General features: G+C 33.8%; 1 protein-coding gene across 1 annotated transcript in view; it reads left to right on the top strand.

Moving 5' to 3' along the window:
- Pkhd1l1 (PKHD1 like 1) overlaps positions 1 to 23374 on the top strand; it is a 139523-nt gene that overhangs the window by 81271 nt on the left and 34878 nt on the right. Inside the window, exons 47-60 of the mRNA XM_040293748.2 lie at positions 2800 to 3041; positions 4285 to 4421; positions 5428 to 6457; positions 7757 to 7948; positions 9809 to 9960; positions 11342 to 11501; positions 12017 to 12188; positions 14090 to 14178; positions 14702 to 14850; positions 16371 to 16500; positions 17783 to 17901; positions 18616 to 18745; positions 20241 to 20414; positions 22948 to 23051. Of these exons, the coding sequence (XP_040149682.2) occupies positions 2800 to 3041; positions 4285 to 4421; positions 5428 to 6457; positions 7757 to 7948; positions 9809 to 9960; positions 11342 to 11501; positions 12017 to 12188; positions 14090 to 14178; positions 14702 to 14850; positions 16371 to 16500; positions 17783 to 17901; positions 18616 to 18745; positions 20241 to 20414; positions 22948 to 23051 (2980 nt within the window). The remainder of the gene's footprint in view (positions 1 to 2799; positions 3042 to 4284; positions 4422 to 5427; positions 6458 to 7756; positions 7949 to 9808; positions 9961 to 11341; positions 11502 to 12016; positions 12189 to 14089; positions 14179 to 14701; positions 14851 to 16370; positions 16501 to 17782; positions 17902 to 18615; positions 18746 to 20240; positions 20415 to 22947; positions 23052 to 23374) is intronic.

Raw genomic sequence — 23374 nt, 5'->3', positions numbered from 1 at the left:
TTCTCTGATGACCCACTGCCTTAAAAAACAACTCTATTCTGGCATATCCTCTAGCTTCTTTCATTATTATCCTTTTTTCCCCCAAAAGATTAGTACATTGTTTAATATTACATTCCCATTTCATCTATTTCATCCTTACTATCCTTTCTCCTCACCCCCCATTTAAACCCCTACATTTATTTTTATCTTTTTAAATATTTATTAGTGCAATATAGCTATATATAATAGTGGGGCTCATTTTGACATATGTATAAATCCATATAACAGAGTTTGTTCAATTTCAATCCCCAGTACTTCCTCTTTCCTTCCCCTCCACACTCTCCCTAGTCCCCTTCTTCCACTGTATTGATTTTATTTCTATTTTTATGATGAAAGGGAGAAAAGGGAATAAAAAAGGAGATCTCATGAAAATAGAGTACACTTGGGGAATCAAGGGGCATAGAGAATGGGAGGGGAAGGGGAAAAGCTAGAGAATAAAGTTGACCAAATTATGTTATGTGCGTATGTGAATATATCACAATTCATTCCAATTTTGTATACAATTATAATGTACCAATACCACATTTTTTAGTTACAAAACTTTGTAGTATATCTGAAATAAGATATTGTGATACCTCCAGCCTTGTTCTTTTTGCCAAGATTTTTTTAATAATTTGAAGTTCCATTTAAATTTTAGGATTAGTTTTCTAATTCTGTGAGGATTGACATTAGAATTTTGACAAGGATTGCATCAAATCCATAGATGACTTTAAGTAGTATGGACTAAGTCTATTTATTTATTTTTTTGTACTAATTTTTCACTGAGGGGTGCTCTACCACTGAACAACACTCTCAGTCTCCTTTTTATATTATTTTTATTTTTTAATTAATTTATTTATTTTAATTTGTTATACATGATGACAGAATGCAATTCATTTCATATTACACATATAGAGCCCAATTTTTCAAGTCACCGATTGTACACAAAGTATTTTCACACCATTCGTGTCTTCATACATGTACTTAGGGTAATGATGTCTAACTCATTCCACCATCATTCCTACCCACTTGCCCCTTCCTTTCCCTCCCTCCCCTTTGCTCATTCCTCCCATGGCCCCATCCTCCATTGCCATTATGTAACCCCTAAATTCTAATATTTTTCTTCACAAAACCATTCCCAGAATTACCATCCTTCACTTTTTGCACATCACATATTCTTTTGGTTTGCCCTTGAAATTTCTCTTCTATCAGCTTTTTCTTCTCTGGGTTTAAATTAGACCCTCAGTCCTTTATATCCGAAATATGATGGCATTGTTCTATTTAGGCTCCACTCCACTTTTCCCCACACAAACCCATTCTGCATTAATTTGTTCAACCACTAGAAAACTGTTGCTGTTACTGAGTTTTGACATGTATTTTACAAAGTGCTCAGCATACAAAACGGTTCAGGGTCCTTGCCTAGAAGAGCAGCCAGATTGGTGGAAGGGACAGAGAAATAGGTACTTTATAATTATAGACTACATACAGTGTGGTTATTCTGAGGGCAACAGGGCATTATGCAAAGTGCACTGGGAATCCAGAAGAATTGGGAAAGTTGAGAGACTTGACTTCTCATCTATTTCACATGTGGCACTATCATTCAAACTTGTATTTAAAGAATGGAAAGCATTTGCAAGGGAGAAAAGGGTCAAAAGAGAATTTCAGGAAGACACAAGAAACTCCCTTAAGCTTACCTCTGTTAACAGCACTGATCTTTAGTAGATAATTTCCAATCAGAAGTTAACAGACTCATCTTAAAACCAGGGGCACTTTCTACTTGGTATCACTAGTACTTAACTATATACCTAGACAATAAATATTTGTTGAGCAGTTAAATATATGAATAGGTACATTATGGAATTTGCAAGTCCTTTTTACTATAGCTGGAATTTGGGGTGCCGCAGTCTGGCTGGGCAGAATTCAGGAGCCACTTGTCAAAAGAAACGAACTTTATTTTTAGAACCACACACACTAAACCACACAGCTCCTCAGGAAAAACCTTCAGAGCCCAACTGCCACCACCGGCTTCCCACAAGCCTCTCAACCTCCCCCACTCCTTCTGCTCTTGGGGCTGATTGGCTGGGTCGTGTGGGCAGAGCCAAAAAAAGTCCCCCAATGAGCAGCTCCATGGTCTGAAAGGACGGGGAAACAGCCCAATGAGTGTCACCACAGAGGAGCCAATCAGTTGGCAGCTAGAAGTTTGCTGGGGCCCCTTCGGTTGTGGCTCTCAACATGGGGCATATTGGAGAAATGGTAGAAATAAACTTCAACTCAATGTTTTCTTTTCTTTGCTCAGGAATATCCAATGACTTTTCTTTGTAAAGGTTTCTCAGCTTTGGTGATTTGCATTTTGTACTAGATAATCTTTGTTATAGGGACCAACCCATAGATTATAGGATCTTAGAAACCTCCCTGGCCTCTACCCACCACCTTCTTGTTGTGACAGCCAACAATGTACATGCATTGCTAGAGTATAAACAACCCTCAATTGAGAAGTTCTGAGGATGATCCTAAAGTTATGAATGAATAGTTCTTTTGAATTCTTTTTAAAATTGAATACAGTTTTATGAATAAGTCTACCACTTCAAAGTATTTTTATTCAGTTATTCTAAAAAAAGTAAAATACTGTATTCAAATTTTTCTTCAGAAAATTTCACAATGTAACAAAATTTCTGTATTTTATAAATGAAATATTCAAAATGGCATCAAGTGAATATGTCAAATCAATATATTATGCTGATTTATAATAAGTTTGAAATTTTTTTAAAAAATGTTTTACAGACACAGTCAACGAGAGAATGAAGAAAGAACCATCGAATCTGTATCTACTGATGGCAAAAACATAACACTAACTAATCCACTGAATTACACACACTTAGGAATCACTGTCACACTCCCTGATGGAACTCTGTTTGAAGCAAGGGCAGAAGTTGGAATTCTTACAAGAAATATCTTAATAAGAGGATCTGATAATATAGAGTGGAATAACAAAATCCCAGCATGTCCTGATGGGTTTGACACAGGTAATTTTAGCAGTTATCAGGTAATTTTAGTAGCTGGTATAATCATGATGCATATTTTCAAAATTTAATTGTCTTATATTGAAATGCCATATTTTAGTTTCACCTTGTAAATCTGCCTGTGACTTTCATGGAAGTTTTGAAGACCTAGTAGTATTTTTAAGTAACATTATGAAAGTATTTGCAATATATTGAATAAAAATGGTTATTGTTGACACCAGTGGGAGAAATGAATGCACTTGGATTCTGTTGACAAAGTCTCTATTTTTATGATCCCTTTTATGTTTACATTAGACCTTGATAATTATGGATTTGAATATCATAAAAAACTGTCCTTTAAATTTACCTAAATGTATAAAACTACATTTGATGATAATCTGTTTAGCAAATATTTGACTTAGCAATTCTTTCCCTCTTTTCAAACATGTATTCCATGAGGGCAGTGTATGCCCACTCGACCCAGCCAATCAGCCTCAAGAGCAGGTGGAGTGGGAGAGGTTGAGAGGCTTGTGGGAAGCCAGTGGTGGCAGTTGGGCTCTGAAGGTTTTTCCTGAGGAGCTGTGTGGTTTGGTGTGTGTGGTTCTAAAAATAAAGTTCGTTTCTTTTGACAAGTGGCTCCTGAATTCTGCCCAGCCAGACTGTGGCATTTGGTGGCCCGTACGGGGAAAGAACCTGCGACCTTGGCATATACAAATTGCAGATACAGCTTGGATAGTAACCTTTTCTTCAATGAGATGTATAAATAAAACTCATTAGATTTGACACAAATAACCTATGTTCTGATTTCATTTCATCTGCTTCAAGTCTCACAAAGTACATGAAATCAAGTTTCAAACTATTAAAGATAATACCTCCTATCTTGTCCACTCACTATAATTTTAAGAATTAAAATTATATAAAATTGCATTAATTTTGCTAATCCCTAGTTTGGATAAAAACTTCAGAAATAATAAAACAAAATACCTTTATCAGGATTCACTCAACCATTGAAATATTTCTTTAGCTTCTTCTCTAACAAATGCTTCAGTAAGTATTCTGGGGCATGCAAAGGGGACAAGATAGGGTACTTACCCTTTGTACCATCTAGAAGAAGATATGAAGTGAATGCATGTATTTATGTTCCAGAATAAGGTTACAATGATATTGAATGAAAAGATGCAATTAGGTATGGAGGAAAATATTTCTTTATATAATAAAAGAAGATTGCAACATGGTCTTTTAAGATTCTCTTAAAATATTTTTAAAGGTGAATTTGCTACACAGACATGCCTCCAAGGAAAGTTTGGAGAAGAAATAGGAAGTGATGAGTTTGGAGGCTGCATTATGTTTCATGCTCCTTTACCTGATTCTAACATGGTAACCGGAAGAATAGAATATGTGGAGGTAAGAAGCATTATTGTTAAATCACAGTGGCTTAACTAAAGTTATCTGTATAAAGAAAATGTATTAATTTCCTCCTGTTTGATATACTCTGCTTATAACCTGACAGGGAAGACAGATAAAGAAGGGAAGGTGAGAATGAGGGAGGAAAGAAATTATAGCAAAATCCATAACCCATCCTGGGCACACCTAGACCTCATTAATGATGACAGATCAATGCCTCCATTTCATGATACTCTCCCCTAAGATATGTTACACACATGTAACATCTGAGATATGAACTGACTGAGGTTGCCAGGGTCAATTTATATAGTAAATATTAGCAATGGTTATTTTTCTATTTTTAGATGGGGAATGAAAATAAATAGATGATCTAATATTTTCTTTCCTTATTCCATGAGTTTATATTAAACACACACACAAATTCACACATTCATACATTTGGCCATCCTTAGTATTAGACCTATTCTAGAGTCATACCAACTTGGCTTTGAATGGAGTGGAGCTTTGTGACTGTGATCAAGATGCACAACCTTTTAAAGAAACTTCAGTTTCTTCATCTTCACAATGAAGTTTAGTGACCAGACTCAACTTTGTAGTATTGTGACAAAGACTGTGATTTTGCATGTAAAAACACTTAATATAATATTAAGTACATGGCAAACATTCAGAAGTTTTTCTTATTATTGTATAATAACCAAAGTAAAGGAAGCAAAAGATCTTTTAAGAGATTTCCTTTTGCAAAACACAATTTGTATTAGACAGAAGTAAAAAGTGAAAGCCAAAGATGGCTTTTGTTCATTTATTCATTCATTTTCTCACAAGCATGGTCTTTTATACATTGTCTAAAATAAGCTGGATTGAGAATAAAATAACATTTTCAAACAATAAATAATATGGAAGATATTAATGTATTAGTAATTAATTTGTAATTTTGAACCAAGGAAAAAAGAGCAGGGCAAACTGTGAGTCTATGTAGATTAATAACTGTGATTTCTGGGCTTGACAGGTATTCCATGCTGGCCAGGCTTTCCGGTTGGGGCGATATCCAATACATTGGCACCTACTTGGAGATTTACAGTTTAAATCTTATGTAAGAGGTTGTGCAATTCACCAAACCTATAATAGAGCTGTTACCATCCATAACACACATCATCTTCTGGTTGAGAGGAATATTATATATGATATCAAGGGAGGAGCATTTTTTATAGAAGATGGTATTGAACATGGCAACATTCTGCAATATAACTTGGCAGTATTTGTTCAGCAAAGTACTAGTCTTCTGAATGATGATGTGACCCCAGCTGCATTTTGGGTAACCAACCCAAACAACACCATACGACACAATGCAGCTGCTGGTGGTACTCATTTTGGCTTTTGGTACCGAATGAATGACCACCCTGATGGACCATCTTATGACCAGAATATTTGCCAAAAAAGAGTTCTTCTTGGAGAATTCTTTAATAATACTGTTCATTCTCAAGGTTGGTTTGGACTGTGGATCTTTGAGGAATATTTCCCCATGCAGACGGGATCTTGTACTTCTTCAGTGCCAGTGCCTGCGATTTTTAATTCACTTACTACATGGAATTGTCAAAAAGGAGCTGAATGGGTTAACGGAGGTGCCCTGCAGTTTCATAACTTTGTGATGGTAAACAATTATGAGGCTGGAATTGAGACCAAGAGGATCCTGGCTCCCTATATTGGAGGGTGGGGTGAAACTAATGGAGCAGTGATTAAAAGTGCCAAAATTGTTGGTCATCTTGATGAACTGGGAATGGGGTCTGCATTTTGCACATCAAAGGGCCTAGTGCTCCCATTTAGTGAAGGCTTGACTGTATCGTCATTACATTTTATGAACTTTGACCGTCCCAATTGTGTAGCTTTGGGAGTGACATCCATCACTGGTGTTTGTAATGACAGATGTGGAGGTTGGAGTGCAAAATTTGTTGACATTCAGTATTTTTACACACCTAATAAGGCTGGCTTTCGATGGGAACATGAGGCAGTACTGATTGATGTTGACGGTTCGCTTACAGGTAACACTATTTTTCAATTTATGATTCGAATACATTGAAAATATATTTGTGGTAATATAGAGGTGATTTGTTCCAGCATATTTATCAGCATTATAGACCTTACCCAGCACCAAACTTTAATAATGTTTTAATAGATAGAGTTTAACATCTGACACAGATGAGACATTCTTTTCTGGAACAGCATCAAACTGTCAGAGCCAACTTCCAAAAGTGTCTTTTTTCTATCTCATTTGCACTTTGATTTTATATTAATGGTAAATTTTGAGCAGTGTATATGGGAACATTGATCACAAAAGGAAGATATTCCAGTTTTAGAACTCTTCCATTTTATATTCAATTGTACAGATATGAAATTATTTTCATGACCACCCAAATTCTACAGCCAGTCATGCCCCAGAGACATACCTCCCAGGTTTATTTGTGTAAGCAATGTAGATAGAATGGATATACCCTTGCTACAATACTTTTAAAGAATAGGAGTGACAAGCCTGCTATTAACTCTTTTTTTTCTCAATTTAAATTCTCAATTTTGTTTTGTTCAAATAATATATTTAGAAAATTCAATATATATTGTAAGTTAATTTTTTCTTAGCATTTGAAGACCAGGGTATGTCACAGTTTCTGCACGTATTCATGGTTTTCAGAATTTAGTGGCTGTAAATTTTTAGAGATAAAGACTTGTCTAAATAAAACTCTGTGTGTGTGTGTGTGTGTGTGTGTATGTGTGTGTTACTGAATAAGACTTTTTAGGAGTATGCCACTTGACAGGTAAACTTAGAGATGTTTATAATTATTTTTGAAAGACAAAAGAACATTCATCTCAGTATTTAGATGGACTGAGAACTATTGTGGATAATGTCTGTCTCCTAAATGTTGTGGCTTTTAAGAGGGAGAACATTTGGATGCTTCTGACATATCAATCTTTGTGTAATGCTTATTGATTTACTTAATTCTGCTTAATATTTAATGTTAGTTGGCAGTTTATTAGTTAAGAGTACAGAATCTATAGTCATTCTGCCTGAATTTGAATCCTTTTGTGTGTCTTAACAAAGTTATTTGTTGCACTCCTCATGTTTCATTGTGACTTTCACATATGCTTCAGATCCTGTGTTTTAAATACATTTGCAGTAAGGCCCACTGCAGAACCTCTGTATGAGGTCTCCTTGCATCATGCAAACAGAATAATTTTACCAAGACTTTTAGATTTTATTTATAATAGTATAGATCACAGTACCTGTAGACCACATACCAGTTTTCTAACATGAATTAGAAATCATGCTCCTTCTGTTTCTTTTCCAGGACACAAAGGGTACACGGTCATCCCACACAGCTCATTGCTAGATCCTTCACATTGCATTCAGGAAGACCAGTGGAGCATCGGATTCCCTGGATCTGTTTGTGATGCTTCAGTCAGCTTCCACCGTTTAGCATTCAACAAACCTTCCCCAGTATCTCTACTTGAAAAGGATGTGGTTCTTTCAGACTCTTTTGGTATGTGGATTATAATAGTTTAAACCACTGATTTGAGTATGTTTTCCTAAATGTCTGTCATCGTCTTCTTGAGTTGTTACTTGATGTTTTGGAACACTGCAAAAAAGCATAATATGTATATCAGAGTTCAGGCAGGAAACAAGCAACACACTCAGTGAGTGTTTGAGAAGCCTTGAATAAATTCATGGACTAGCAAATGTTTGGTTGATCAAGAAGCCTCCAGAAAATATCATGACAGAGAGCAGAGAAGTTGGCATAGCCCTTGGAGCAACACTTTAAAAGTATACCACCACTAAAGACAAATAGTTATTATGCTTGATGATTAAGATGGAATTGGAGAGCATTTGCTAGGTCAATAGCTGCATACCAAGTGCCAGGTGCTGTCAATTTACTGATTTCTACCAATATAGATACTACGCAATGGAACAATGAATATGTTTAACATTATTACCAACTAGGTTATAATAATTTGCAATCCTTATCCATCATCCATGTGACATATTCACTAGTCAAAAAGAAAAAAAATTAATGGGTATGAGGTGGCAATCTTGATTTTCATCTCTCTCAAGTCTTTGATTATTATATTAATCTCTGTACTTTCCTCTCAAGGATTTAGAACTACTTCAGTTTATTATTGTGTTTGTCAGTTTTTTATTACCATCACAGCTTTTCAAGGTTTCAGTTCATGGTCAGTTGGCCTCATTACTTTCAGGCCAATGGTGAAACAGCATATCATTGAAGGAAGTGTTTGGGGGGGCAAACTGCTCACCTCATGGCCAGAATGCAAAAGAAAGAAAGAAGAGCCTGGGGTTATAGGACACCAAGAGAGCAGGAAGTCTCCTTTAGATGGGGGAGGAGTGGATATTTGCTGAATTATCATAGTTCGTATTTTTTTTCTAGGGTTTTGGTATTTCTGGGATTTTTGGTATTTTAGTGCCTCTGTTCAAGATTCTTATAAAACTAACACCAATTCATAAGCCTAACAATTTTGTTTTCCCTTGATAATGGATTTTTTTCTATATTCTTAAAAAGAAAATGAATTACAGTTTATTTTGTAAACTTCTTCCTAAATTATTAAGGTAAAAGTTGTTAATTTTACATAAAATCCAATGAAAGACAAAAAGAGAGAGGGAAAAAAGGGGGGCAATTAACCAAAAAACTTTTCTTTGTAGTGTAAGAGATCTTTTCAGATATTCTACTGAAATTGTCAGGCAATCTCTCATGCCAAAAGCATTACTGCACTATATAGATTTTCCCATTACTGTAGTTTAAGTTCAAATTTTCTCAATTATAAAATGTATATGTCATACTCACTGTTATTTTAAAAAGTGATACTTTTAGTCTTATTGCTTAAGATTTCTAAATTGAGGCCAAGTAGAAGTATTTGCTACCAAAAATTAGTCTTTGTTGTATAAGTTTTTGTGAATTCAACAGACACAGGAGACAAATAAAGAATCCGTATATATTTGTATACACTGTAAATCCAGAATTCTGAAGAATTAAGCTGTTAATAGAAATGAAATTATGAAAACTGAGAAATTATACCCCATTTGATTCAAATGTATGATATGTCATGAGCAACTAATAAAAAAAGAAATGAAATTATGTTTAGGTCAATGATATTTAAAGAATTAGATTAATACATTTAAGTACTTTTTGTCCTAGTATTATTTATAATTGTCATCGTGTTTTAATCATATCTTTCCCTAAGGAATTAAGTCTCGATTTTGTTTTAAAATACCAAATGAGAAAAGATTCCCATTGACTAAACTAATATTTTCCATTCTCAGTTGTTTTTAAAAGGAGGAATTTCATAAAGGTAGCTACCACTATCATTTGCTTGTTTGCATTCTTCCTCAGGAACAAGCATTGTTCCCTTTCAGAAGAAACGACTGACTCACACGTCTGGGTGGATGGCTCTGATTCCAAATGCAAATCATATTAACTGGTATTTTAAAGGTGTGGATCATGTAACCAACATATCATATACATCAACATTCTATGGATTTAAGGTAAGCAAAGACTATAAAATGGATCATCTAATCATTGTAACTGCATATCACTCAAATGCAGCCTGTATGCCTATCCTTACAACCACTGTCAGGTCCAGAATGCTCTTGCCTCACAGGTCAACTTATTAAAGTCCAATACTCCCTTCACGGCCCATTATAAATATGAGTTAAGCCAAAGGAGCCTTACTCGAGAATAGGAAGTAGGCAATCTTTCTGCCATGTTCCCATGATACTGTGCTTGTTATTATTACCATGTTAATAGATTACATTTACTGTGTGTTTATGATGCCTCAGGTACCAACTAAGGGATTTTTATTTGTATCGTGAATTAATCGAACAACAGAAAATTATTCTTAAAGAAGCAATACTTACATGCCCACCACCTAGCTCTATTTCAATTTCTTGACATTCTGTGAATATTTACTTACTATTTTTGAAAATAAATAAAACTTCATAGTTGAAGTGGAAGCCCCATATGGTTTGTGCACCCTGTCATTCCCCACCGTCCACCTCCTAATTGAGTGTTTTCCTTCCACACAAGTTCTTCTACTTATACTACATATTTGTGTAGCCTGAAAATCCTATATCATATTGTTTTAAAGATTTTTCAAACATTACAGAAATAAAATGTTCTCTGAATACATACATACACTATGTTAGCTTTATATCACTGTTACCAAAATCCCCAACATGAACAACATAGAGGAGGAAAAGTAAAAGGTTTATTCTGACTCATGGTTTCTGAGGTTTAGTTTATGATCACCAACTTCTTGCTCTGGGCCCCATATAAGGCAGAACATCATTGTTGCAGGGCAGTGGTGGAAGAAAGCTGCTCAGTTCATGACATCCAGGAAGCAGAGAGAGGAAGAGACCACAGGGAAGATGAACCCTGCCAGGGAATGCTCACAGTGAGCCACCTTTTCCAGCCATACTCCAGTTTCCATCCAAGTATTCCATTCAAACTGTGACTGGTTAAGTTATAGCTCTTAATTCTTTCACTTCTGAACATCCCTGCATTAACACAGGAGCTTTTGGGGGAACACCACATATCCAAACTATAACATACATATATACTCACTTACATGTGTATATATATATATATATAATATATATATATATATATATATATATATAGAGAGAGAGAGAGAGAGAGAGAAACCAAAAACAGAGACAGACCTTTTTAATGCCTTAGTGATAGAGCTAGTTTTATAGCCAAAAGTGTATAAATGTTAATAAACAGAAATGCAAAATAAAAAGTAAACTGAAACTAAACCTTTTGTCAAAAACAATATAGATGCTAATTATATGTCACTAAAACTAATGTATATTATACATAGCACTAGCATATAAAACAAGTCACATTTTTTGCATACTTCTGTAGGAAGAAGACTATGTAATTATATCGCATAACTTCACTCAGAATCCTGATATGTTTAATGTTATTGATATGAGAAATGGTTCTTCAAATCCACTGAACTGGAATACTAGTAAGAATGGAGACTGGCATCTTGAAGCAAACACTAGTACTCTTTACTACTTGGGTGTGTATTCAGTATGCAGAAGTGATTATTTTATCTAATTCTTTGTCTAAAGGATGAGAAAATTAAAGATAAATGTATCATACAGTGCTCTTTATTAGCAGGACTTGATAAATATTTGTTGAATGAAAGGACTAAAGACTAAATTTGAGCTAGAAAAGGTCTTGAGTTTAAGAACTTGCATTTTATTTTTGGAGATAGCACCAGAGTGCTTACAGAAAATGAGTACAAAGGACGCTGGCATATTTTTTCCATTTTTAATATTTAATAATTTTGTAATATAAGAAGGTTTATGAATGAATTTAAATTCTAAAGCATTATTTTTCAAGATATTTTGGCTTTGCATTTTTTAATAAGATATACATTCTCTTAGGATTTCTCTGTATCTATTAAATGTATACATTTAAATTATACCAAATTTATATCTAAAGAATATTTTCAAAAATTCTATGATTTTTGTTTTCTTTCAAGTACTTTGATCAATATGTTAATTTAAACCACTTTTACTTTACTTTCAGTGTCAGGAAGACGTGACCTTCATCCAATTGAGCCCATTTCTGGAACCTTGGATCCTGATGTGAAAGATGTTACAATTAATTTCCAAGCTTACTGTTGTATTCTCCAGGACTGCTTTCCTGTGCATCCCCCCTCAAGAACCCCAACTCCCAGGAAGCGACCAGCCACTTATAAGTATGTAGGCCTTTTGTAGTAAAAAACCCTTGATACCTCTTGTTGTAATCTTTTTAATGTTACCCCTGAGTGAAATAATGATGCCTTTTTTCTGGGCACTGCCTTATAATATATAAGAGTACATCTTGGCCTTAACAACCACACTCAATTAAATAATCTCCAAAAAAAAATACATGTGAAACTTATTGGCAAACCTCACACTTGCAGAATGTTAGATTTGGATTATTAAACTCATCCAGCTCCCTTTTTATGTAGGTGAAAAAGCTGAAGGTCAGTGATCTCAAGTAAAATTCTTGAGATCACAGAACTTATGGATGGCACATGCAGTCCAGCACCAGAAATTAAATCTCTTCATTAATCCAGTGTTTTCTTTGCAGGCGGTGTTGCTCTGTAGGATAACCATCATGTTCAAATCTCATAAGACGACTTATTAAATTTTATTTCAAACCTTTTATCTCAATTTTAATTATTCTGATTAAATAATTTTTGTATCTATCTCTGTAACTTATATGGCTTTTACCTTTATTTCTCAAATACTACCTTGTATTACTAATGAACATTACTAATAACATAATTTGGATTTGAGGGGTTCCCAAAATCTCCAGTTAATGCAGGAATATTTGGAGGTAAAATGATTTTATTGTGAGAGCTATCACCTAACTGGTCCATCCTAGTTTAAAAGGACTAGGTAGTAACTATAGGCAAGTGGGATGTGGCTGGAGGAGGTGGATCACTGGGGACATGCCTGGAAGAATTCATCTTCCCTGTGGTCCTTTTCTCCTCTACCCTTCCCTATATTCCTCCTGACCACCATGAGCGGATCAGCTTTCCGCTGCTGGACCCTTACACCATAATGTTCTGCCTTACATTGAGCCCAGAGCTACGGAGTTGAGAACTCTGAAACCATGATCCCCAAACAAACTTTCCTCCTCTAGGTCAGTCTTGTCAGATGTTTTCGTCATAGTGACAAAAAAAGCGCTGACTAAAACATCATGCATGATGTGATCTTTAATTTCAGCACTAGTCTTTAAAGACCTTTAAAGGCATAATCTTGAGTTGATATATATTTGCATCCCTCATGGACAACTAATAATGATAATAAATAATGATGGCGATGATTCATAAACTAACGGGCATTTAATAACTCACTATAGCGTATCAAGTTCAACTCAATGGTATTTATTAGGTAAAATTTACTTCAAAATGTGTAGATGCTACAGTGGTTATTGTGCAAAAGAATAACAATTAAATTTGTTTATATATCCATTGGAACACTTAAATATTACTTACTGAGCACCCATGATGTGCCAGACACTGGGGATTAAATCCTAAACAACACAGATATGATCCCTGACTTCATTTTACTAGCATCCTAAACAAAGAGACCACAAAACAAGCAAACAAGTAAACAAAAAAAAAAATAAAGAACATAAGGGTGAGCTGTGATCAATGTTTTAAAGGAAATGGGGCTAGGACTGCCTTTGGATGGTAGAAACTCAAAGCTGCAATCCAAAGGATGAGGGAGAACTCACTATATAAAGGTGGGAAATGAGTGTTTGAGCCAGGGGATAGTGCCATATGAAAAATTACAGGGAAATTGAAATTTTTGTATTACAGAACAAAATGAGAGTATATAACAATATGGATTTAGTGGGAGGAAAAGTTGTTGAAATTGTGGATAAAAAAGAAATTATCTTCAATGGAAAAATATATATGTATTTTGTGTGTTTTGAGCATTTTTATTAATTGTACATATTAGCTTATCTATTTTGTGAAATTCTGAACTACTTAACTCACATTCTATCATGCTCAAAACACCTAGTATAGTGCTGTCCCCTAAGGAGATGGTCATTAAACACATAAAGATAATAATTCTTGGAAATAATTTCTTCTTTTTTCAGTTTATGGTCAAATGATTCTTTTTGGCAATCATCTCAAGAAAATAATTATACCATACCCTATCCAGGAGCAAATGTGGTTATTCCTGAAGGTAAATACACAAATATAAATAAATAAATGCTTGTCTTTATATAACATCAATGCTACAACAGGATAGATACCTCAATATTTAGGTTTCCACCTTTATGCAGTATGCCTTGGGGAAAGAACAGATGTGAAGAAATGGACTCCACTCATATGTCCCAGATACGAAATGTAATCTTCTGGGTTTTAGGTGGATTTGAACAAACTCTTATCAATAAAATATAAACCAGGTGTGGTAGCCTGTACCTGTAATCCCAACTACTCCAGAGGTTGATGAAGGAGGATCACTTGAGTCTAGGAGTTTGAGGCCAGCCTGAACAACATAGTGAGACCCTATCTTAAAAACAATAACAAAAGCAAAAACAAACAACTCCCAGTAACACATTTTCTGGGAAAGACAGGAATTAGTCATTGTGTAGAAAGACAGATCATAAACTTCAAAACCAAGAATCACTGAGAAGCTTATCTGTGTTTTACCATAGGCTACTGTCTATGGATTATATTATATTTCTTAAACTATTATGTTATAGGAACATGGATTGTAGCTGACACAGATATGCCACCAATGGAAAGGCTCATTATTTGGGGAGTTCTGGAACTGGAAGATAAATCCAATGCAGGACCTGCAGGGCCTTCATACAGAAGAGTTGTTTTGAATGCTACCTACATATCAGTGCAGGTAAAAATGAGGTCTCGTAATTTATATCTTTCTTAAAGACTTACTGAAATAATAATAAGAAAACATATTGAATGGGTTTAAGTAACAAACAACTGCTTTAGTCCATGAAATGCAAGCCTCACATAAGTCAATATATTTCTGCTCTCCTTTAAACTGTGGACTTAACATCCTGTAAATAATAATTATCAAAAATACTCTTGAGTCTATGGCTTGCCCATTGTCAATTCTACTTAAAATATGTGTATTGTTATTAGGCAAAGCTAAACTATAAACTTGCTATAACAAAGAATGGATCCCCAGGAGTTCTGGAAACAAAAGAATTTAAGCCATTCTTTAAAAAAAAAAAGTATTTCACAAAACAATGGACATAGCTGGAATTATGAAGGCAAGAGCAGACTAATAAAAATGTCTTAACTGTTTGGAACAATCACCCCATTCCTTCATAAACCTCACATGGTCTTCTTGAACATTCAATGACTTTACAGTTTAACTGTTCTGTCATCATTTATTATTGCTCATAAAAAGAATGGCCTAACCAAAAAAAACTATTAATCACCATTAAAAACTAAAAGTGTTAAATAGCTGTTATGGTTTGAGTAAGAGGTGTCTCCCTAAAGATCCAATGTAAAGCAGGAATGTTCAGAGGTGAAATGATTGGATTTTCAGAGCTAGAACCTAATCATTTCTCCCTAATTTGAATGGACTGTGTAGTAACTGTAGGCAGTGGGATGTGGCTGGAGGAGGTGGGTCACTGGAGTGTGCACTGGAAAGGCACAACTTCGCTAAAGCCCCTTCCTCTCTCTCTGTTTCCTCTGCCCTGTCCTTTACCCATGGTGTGCTACCTCACCTTGAGCCCAAAGCAATGGACTTGGCCATCTATTGTGTACTCAGATCTCTGAAACTGTGAGCCCTACATAAACTTTTCTCCTCTAGGTTGTTCTTGTGGGAGAATTTTGGTCACAGTGACACAAAATTAGTCTTTGATGCTGTAAAGGGTATAATATTTGGGGAAGACTTTGTTAATTGGGTAAACATGGGTAAGTTATTTGACTTTCTGCATTTGTTTTTCTCACATATGAAACAAGACTAAAAATACCAATTTATGGGTTTAGGGTAGAGGTTGAACTATGTAATTAATATATGTGAAGCCTTACATAGTATACCTGACAGAATCTACAAGCATTTGATGATAACCATTATTATTAATAATGTTAGCTCATGAATGGCATAGCTTAGATGTAAGTGTGAAGAGTATGTTTTGTGTATGGCATATTACATCCAAATACAGTGTGTTTTGTTCAGACTCCAGTAGATTCAGGTCCAATTCTGACAGTAAATAGATATTATTTGGAAAAATAATTTAGACTGCCTATACCAAAGTCAATGGTTTAAAGTCACTTCCAGCTACAACACTGTTGTAACAAAATGTTTTAGGGGAGGCTGCCAGTGACCTTTTTTATGAGTGAAATCCTTTGTCTGCTCAGCTTTTAAACTATTAACAAATTTTTGCTCCACCACAGGGAGGTAGATTAATTGGTGGCTGGGAAGATAACCCTTTTAAAGGAGAATTACAGATTATTCTTCGAGGAAATCATTCTACCCCAGAATGGGCTTTTCCAGAAGGACCAAATCAAGGGGCAAAGGTCTTAGGTATGTGTCTGTTAGACAGCAAACATGTCATTTCAGTTTTGAGAGTCTACTTTAAAATAGCACTAAAGTGCTCAGTTCATGATAGGATGGTATCAGGAGCTTTTATAGAGATTTACTTATAAGAAATGGTCATAAAAGTAGTAGAAATATTAAATTAAATAATGTCCCAAAATTACAAAACTAAATTTAACAAATTTCTAAATGTGAATATTATTTCTTGTGTCTGGTTTTCTTTATAATCTGTTCTTCATATAAGCAATAATACTTTTTATGTTCTAGTGCATTCCTTTAAAAGGTCATTTTGCTACACATTATTGTGTTTTTGGTATTAATAATCTGTGGTTCATTTGACTCGGCTATTAATTACTCAACTGTGCCTGAGCTTCACTTTCCAATTACACTGGTGTACTCCTGTTTGATCCTGGAAGAGTTGGATTGGTCACAACTAATAACTTATTTTATTAATATTACTACATATTTATCTATATGTCACTTATAAATAGGTATTACAGTTGTTCAACTGTGTAAATTCTAAATAAAGGGGTTCAAAAATAGTCAAGATTGAATTGGTCAGCTCTCAACTAGTTAATGTCCTGAGGCAGACAAACTACATATTTGCTTTTATGTGTTTATTATTGCAAAAGTTACTCTTCAAAAAACAATATTTTTTAACATAAAGAATAAAAAAGAATGTATCTTTCCAATTCTATCCACCTTAAGGAAACTTGCATTAGTGAACAGTTTTTATATGTCTACCTAAGTATTTTTAAAATCTGTACCTATATCTATATTATATATACTAATTTATGGTAGTAATATTGTTCCTTTTATTAAAACATGGTCAAACTAAATATTATTATTTAGTTTAGTATTATTACACAGTTTTCTTTTCCAGATAACATAAATGCCTTTCCACATTAATATTTGTAGATAAAACTCTTTTATAGAATATTGCTCACTAATATTAGCATATTAAAATGTATTTCATGTACACTTATTTGATGTACAGTTAATTCTAATGTTCTAATATTTCCAAATGTTGTGGTAAATATCCTTATCAATGGGTATTAGATTTAATTTCTCTGGACCAGATTACTAGAATTGGGTCAAAGTGGGGTTTTCTTGCAGTCCTGAGCAGATAACCAGAATTCATTCCATCCATTCTCAAATGTCCAATTGCTTATTAAAATACACTAGAATATTATTAATAAAAAGTTTCATTTTTTACTAGTACTTAACTCAGTACTGTATGGTAAATAAATAGGAAATTTTTCTCCTTCAGGGGTGTTTGGTGAGCTGGATCTTCATGGACATCCACATTCAATATATAGAACTAAACTGTCAGAAACTGCAGAGGCAGGTTCCAAAGTCCTGTCTCTGGCCGAAGCTGTGGATTGGCAGGTAGAGAACATATTATGTAGTCCACTCTAAAATGTTTGTTTAGGCATTTAATAATTAAAAATTATGGTCTCATGATCCTTTAGAATATATAAAGATAGATAGATAGATAGATAGATATTAAAAGAAAAATATGAAAGTCTTTAGTTAAAAGACTTTATTACAAATTCTTGCAAAAGAGACAATGGAATTGTTTTTAATGTGTTTTACTTTTATCTTGGTCATCTCCTCACTTCTAATCTGTGGTTTTACATGTTAAGTCTTTGGAAAGAAAACAAATCAGAAGCCCAGTGATGCTCAAAAAATGCTATGTTAAGTGAGAGATTTTGGTAGCATGTAAATGGTAAAACTCAATTTAGAATTTGTTTTCCTTTTACTTATTTATTTATTTAGTGATACTAAAGATTTAACCCATCCTTTTTTATTTTGAGATTGGGTCTCTCTAAATTGCCCAGACTGGACTCAAGCTTGTGATCATCCTGCCTCAGCCTCCCCAGTAGCTGGAAATATAGAAATGCATGCTGCACCTGGATCAATTTAAAGTTCTTAATATCAAACATAGCATATTTATTTTTAGAGATCTAAATGTACATTTAGTTCTTTCTGATAATACCATGATTGCTAATCAGATATAATTTAAATTAGAGTTATGTAATAGTCTAAGAAATTTAACCCTATTTTAAAAATTCTTTAATTTGGCACTTGAATTTTTCTAAGGAGGGAGAAGAGATTGTGATAACAACCACAAGCTATGATCTTCACCAGACAGAAACTAGAAGTATTGTTAAAATTCTGCATGGAAACAAAATTCTCATCCTCAATGATACCCTTGCCTACACTCACCTTGGTAAGTGGCTGCTCTTGAACCAAATAGATATATAATTAAAATGTCTGGAAATGTTCACATTTTAGTGCTCTACTCTGTAATTATAATGCTTTGATAAAATATATCACAAACATTTTAGCAAAGCATTTCACACAGATTGACTTTGGTACCCAAGGGGTGATACTATTCAGGTGTTGGCCACCAGTAGTCCCTATTGTATACATCATTTATTAATTCATTGAGCAAATATTCAGCAAAGACCCACCATGTCACGTTCTGTGTGGTAAGGCCCTGACATCTTCTATTCTATGCAAGCTTTTAGGAAATTATTATACACAATGGAATTTTAAAATCCTTGGTCCAAAACAAAGGACACATTTTTCCACTTTAATTTGCTTTAGACAAGCTATAATAAAATGTTAAAACTCTAATTATCAAGGAGAGAAAAAATAAGTAAATATCATCTGATGACTTTTTTCTCTTATACCTAACATTTTCTCTTATGCCCAACATTTCAGCCTTTCCATTTTACAGGCTCCTTTCATTTGAATCTCAGGAAATAAGAGCAGACAGGGAAGTAAAGTTAGGGAAAATTCTCAGCAGTTTTTTGTTTCCTATGCGAGGCAGCAGAATAGACTGATGGACATATGCCCAGAATGAAAAAGAAATCTAGAAAAACTTTCAAAGAGCTATTTTGATAGAGGCACGTGCATTTATCTTTCTGCATCACATATTTTCTTTAAATCAAAAGGAAAATGTTTTGTTGAAGAACACGTAATTATGAAGTTATAATGATTTGTAAAACAGTTGGTCTAATTAACCATAAAGCAATTGTATTTTGAGGTTTCACCTGATATATTCTTTCATTTAAAATACCAGACATTTCTCTCTGCTTAAAATGAACCTATTATCCTTAAAGTTCTGAATAACATTTGTAGAAATAGAAAGTGTAATTTAGGTTGTTTTTCCAATTATTAAGACATAAATGTGAAGATTGTGTTTGATATGCTACTACATATTTATAAAAAATTGTGGTCGATACACAACATGCCTCAGGAAATGTGGAGCAAATCAAGATACAGGTGTCAGGGGAAATAGCTATGTTTATAATTCTCCTCAGAGCCTTGGGTAAGTTTTTTATCTTTTTTTCTTTTGCATCTTTAATTCATTTTCTCATATATTAAATTATAATAAGTTAATTTGTTGCACAAAAGCATCTTAATGTATGATATAAAGTGACTGTACACTACTTTCAAGTCTTGTTAAGCACTAACTATAATTGCTAAAAAAATAATCTTTGTGGTGTAAACAAAAAAAAATTTGGTTGTTCTTCAGTTTATTAATAAAAGAATGTCTTGATTGCAGTCTGCCATTTATCTATGTTTAAGAATGCCAATCCAATAGATTCATACATGTATGTTGACTTTTGGCATGCTAGAAAGGTGGTTAGCCTGTGAACTGTAAAGAACCCACTAAAGCCAGATATTATCAGCACTTGACTGTCCTTCTGTTGCAGCTGAAAGATACCAAGTCCCTGGAACAGATCAGAGCTACTCATTAGCAGCTGATGTTGGCATACTGACTAGAAACATCAAAATAATCGGTGAAGATTACCCAGGTTGGACAAAGGACTCTTTTGGTGCACGCATCCTGGTCAGCTCATTCACTGGAAATATGATGACATTTAAAGGTTGGTATAATATTCAGTTTATTTTTCTAAATGAAATATAACATTACCACTTCTATTTTTTATTATTTGTTAAATATTTCTCACTTCTTCAAAGTATAACATGGAAAAAATAAAACGTTAAAAGTGATTATGTAGTTCAGACATTACCCTCCAAATGAATTCCTTATTATTGACTATTTATTTTATCTTCATAGACACTAGAAATTATCAAATTAATAATAACCTCAAGTAATAGCTAGGCCAACATCTTTCCCAAACAGAAATCATTTTATAATATCTACAACACACAGGGTCTCACTAAGTTCTGAGACTGACCTCATCAAACTCCTGCCTTAGTCTCCCAAATTGCTGGGATTATAGGTGTGTGCCATCCATCTGATTCATTTCTCTTTCATAGAAATTCACAAAAGAACCTGGGCAATTTATCCTATAGATTTTCCAATAATTTGGAATTTAGTAATTACATTTCTGAAATTTAAAAGTTCCTATCTCTCCTATATGCCTTACCATAGGCGTTAGAACTAGAGACTTGATCAGACTCAGATTCAATTTTTAGGCAAGAATATTTCAATACTGCTGGCATATTTTTTTCAGCAGTAGACACATGTCTGATCATTTCTTCTTGTGTGGCGTTAGCTATCTTTAACAGTCATTGCATAGATTCATTAAATCACTGAGGTTTAAAGTGGTGGCATATTAATTCTACCACTCACATCTCATTTGTAATCTTGAATACTTCTTATAAAAAGAAGTTCCCCTAAACAATTCTTCAATGAACTTGAAGGACAGTTCATATGGGAAATGCAAGGAAAAGGCTTGATTCTCTCCTCATATTGACTATTTTCCAAATGAGTTGATTCCAAGCATTCTCCAGAGGAGACAAGGAGTTTTTACTTGTGTTGTTTTTGTTATTGGTATCATTATAAGCTCATAGATTTCAATATATTTTGTGTGTTCTAGTCTATTGTGATTGTTTTTGTGGTATTACTCAAAATATCTCATCTTCAGTCTTCAGAACCTTTTCATGTTGATGCCTAAATCCTTTTGACATGACTTGGTATTTCTAAGTCTTACTTTATGATGTGACAAGCACAAAGTATACTATTTTTCTGAAACTCAGAATCAGTTCTTTCTCTTAGTATCCCTCATTCTTTTTTTGGAAGCTAATGTTTGGATCCCATTATCTAGGTACCAGGAATAGGCCATTTGCTCTTATTTCCAATATTGCATCTTTTATTTAGCAACAGCTTTAATTTTAGAAAATCTTTATGTTGAGCTATATCAATATAACTTCTAACTGTTGGTCATAATCTACCAACAGAAGTTTACCTGATAATAATGATGATGGTGGTAATGATGATTATGGTACAAGATCACAGGCATCATGCTGAACATAAAGTGCATATTATCTCATTTAACTTTCATAATGATATGGCATCAATATTATCCATCTTTAAATATCAAGAAATAGATGATTAAAAGAATGGTATTGCTTTGAAGATGATTAAAAGAATGGTATTGCTTTGAACTTGGCTACTAATCTGTGTCTTATTTCAAATTTTATGATGGACAATATTCTCATGCCAACCTTCCCTGGGTCCTATACATAGTTTTATGATATAAGTAAAGAAAACACATCTGTGGATGCTAGGCTGCTGTAATATCCATTTCTTCTCTGTCTCTATCTTATTATTCTTATGTTCTCCATCATACATTCAGTATCTGACTCTTGAATTTCAAGACTCGCTTTTCCCTTCTAGTAAACCAATTCTTCTTCAGTGCATTCTATTATATATCAATTTTTTAAAGAAGGACTATCCTTTACTGTTGTTTTTCAGGCATAAATTTCTGTGCCTCAACTACCTTTTCTAGAAGATACAGATTATAAAAGTTTCTAACTCATAAGATGCTTTATAAAATTAAACCATACGTTGTCTGTTAAGCCATTGCATAGCATTTGACACAGAGTAATCTCATATGTATTGTTATTGCTATTGCTAACTAATCTAAAAATTATCTCTTGTTACCTTAATGGTACTTATTTTAAAATGACTAGTGGATAATTGGCAATATATATCCTGAAAGAGATTCTGAAAGATAATGCCCTTAAAAGCTCTTTATAGAATCAAGACTAATATGTCAGGTAAATTATATCTCATGCTTTGTGTATGCATTCTCAACAGGGAAATATTATCCTGAAGGGGTAGAAAATTGGTTCTTCTGGGACAAATAACTTCGTTATTGCAATAGTTTGTGATCGTTCAATGGGCCACTGTATATTAACAGATATATGATATATCTCTGTGATTAAAATTTTATAATGTCATGGGGAAGGAAGATTGCCAAGGAAAAAATGTCTAAGGAGAGGGACAATGGATAAAACAATTGAGAAATACTGCCTTTTCTGGATTAAAGGAGCAAAGAAAAACTAATAAAGTAGCTATGAAAATTTGAAGAGTTTTATATAACTTTTCAAAAATGTTTTATTCTATTTGTTTTAAGAAATTCTTATTTTTATCTCCTCCTTCCCTAGGAAATGCAAGAATAAGTAATGTGGAATTTTATCACAGTGGTCAAGATGGCTACAGGGATAGCACCGATCCAAGATATGCTGTAACGTTTCTTAACCTAGGACAGGTTTGTACTTTAATTTTTGCATATGTTCAAAATAAAATATTTGGACTTCTATTTAACTTAACTATGTAACCGAATCTTCAAGTAGCTAAACGTATAATCTATTATAATAAAACTTTTGTGGATATATTACCCATTAACTTTTTAGACTTAGCAGCATTTGATTCACTTATTTCATGCCTTTATTCAACATCAGTAAAAACCAGAGGAAAAGTAATATAATTAAACATCTGTAATAGTGGTTCATATCTCCATTTTATTTTTGTTAAGTCCAAGAATAGCAGTTCCTGTTAAAATATTTCCTACATTTCTCAAGTATAAGCATG

This window comes from Ictidomys tridecemlineatus, chromosome 7 (assembly GCF_052094955.1).
Source record: "Ictidomys tridecemlineatus isolate mIctTri1 chromosome 7, mIctTri1.hap1, whole genome shotgun sequence".
Lineage (NCBI taxonomy): Eukaryota > Metazoa > Chordata > Mammalia > Rodentia > Sciuridae > Ictidomys > Ictidomys tridecemlineatus.
The sequence above is the reverse complement of the archived record's forward strand: the minus strand, read 5'-3'. Positions and strand labels throughout refer to the sequence as shown.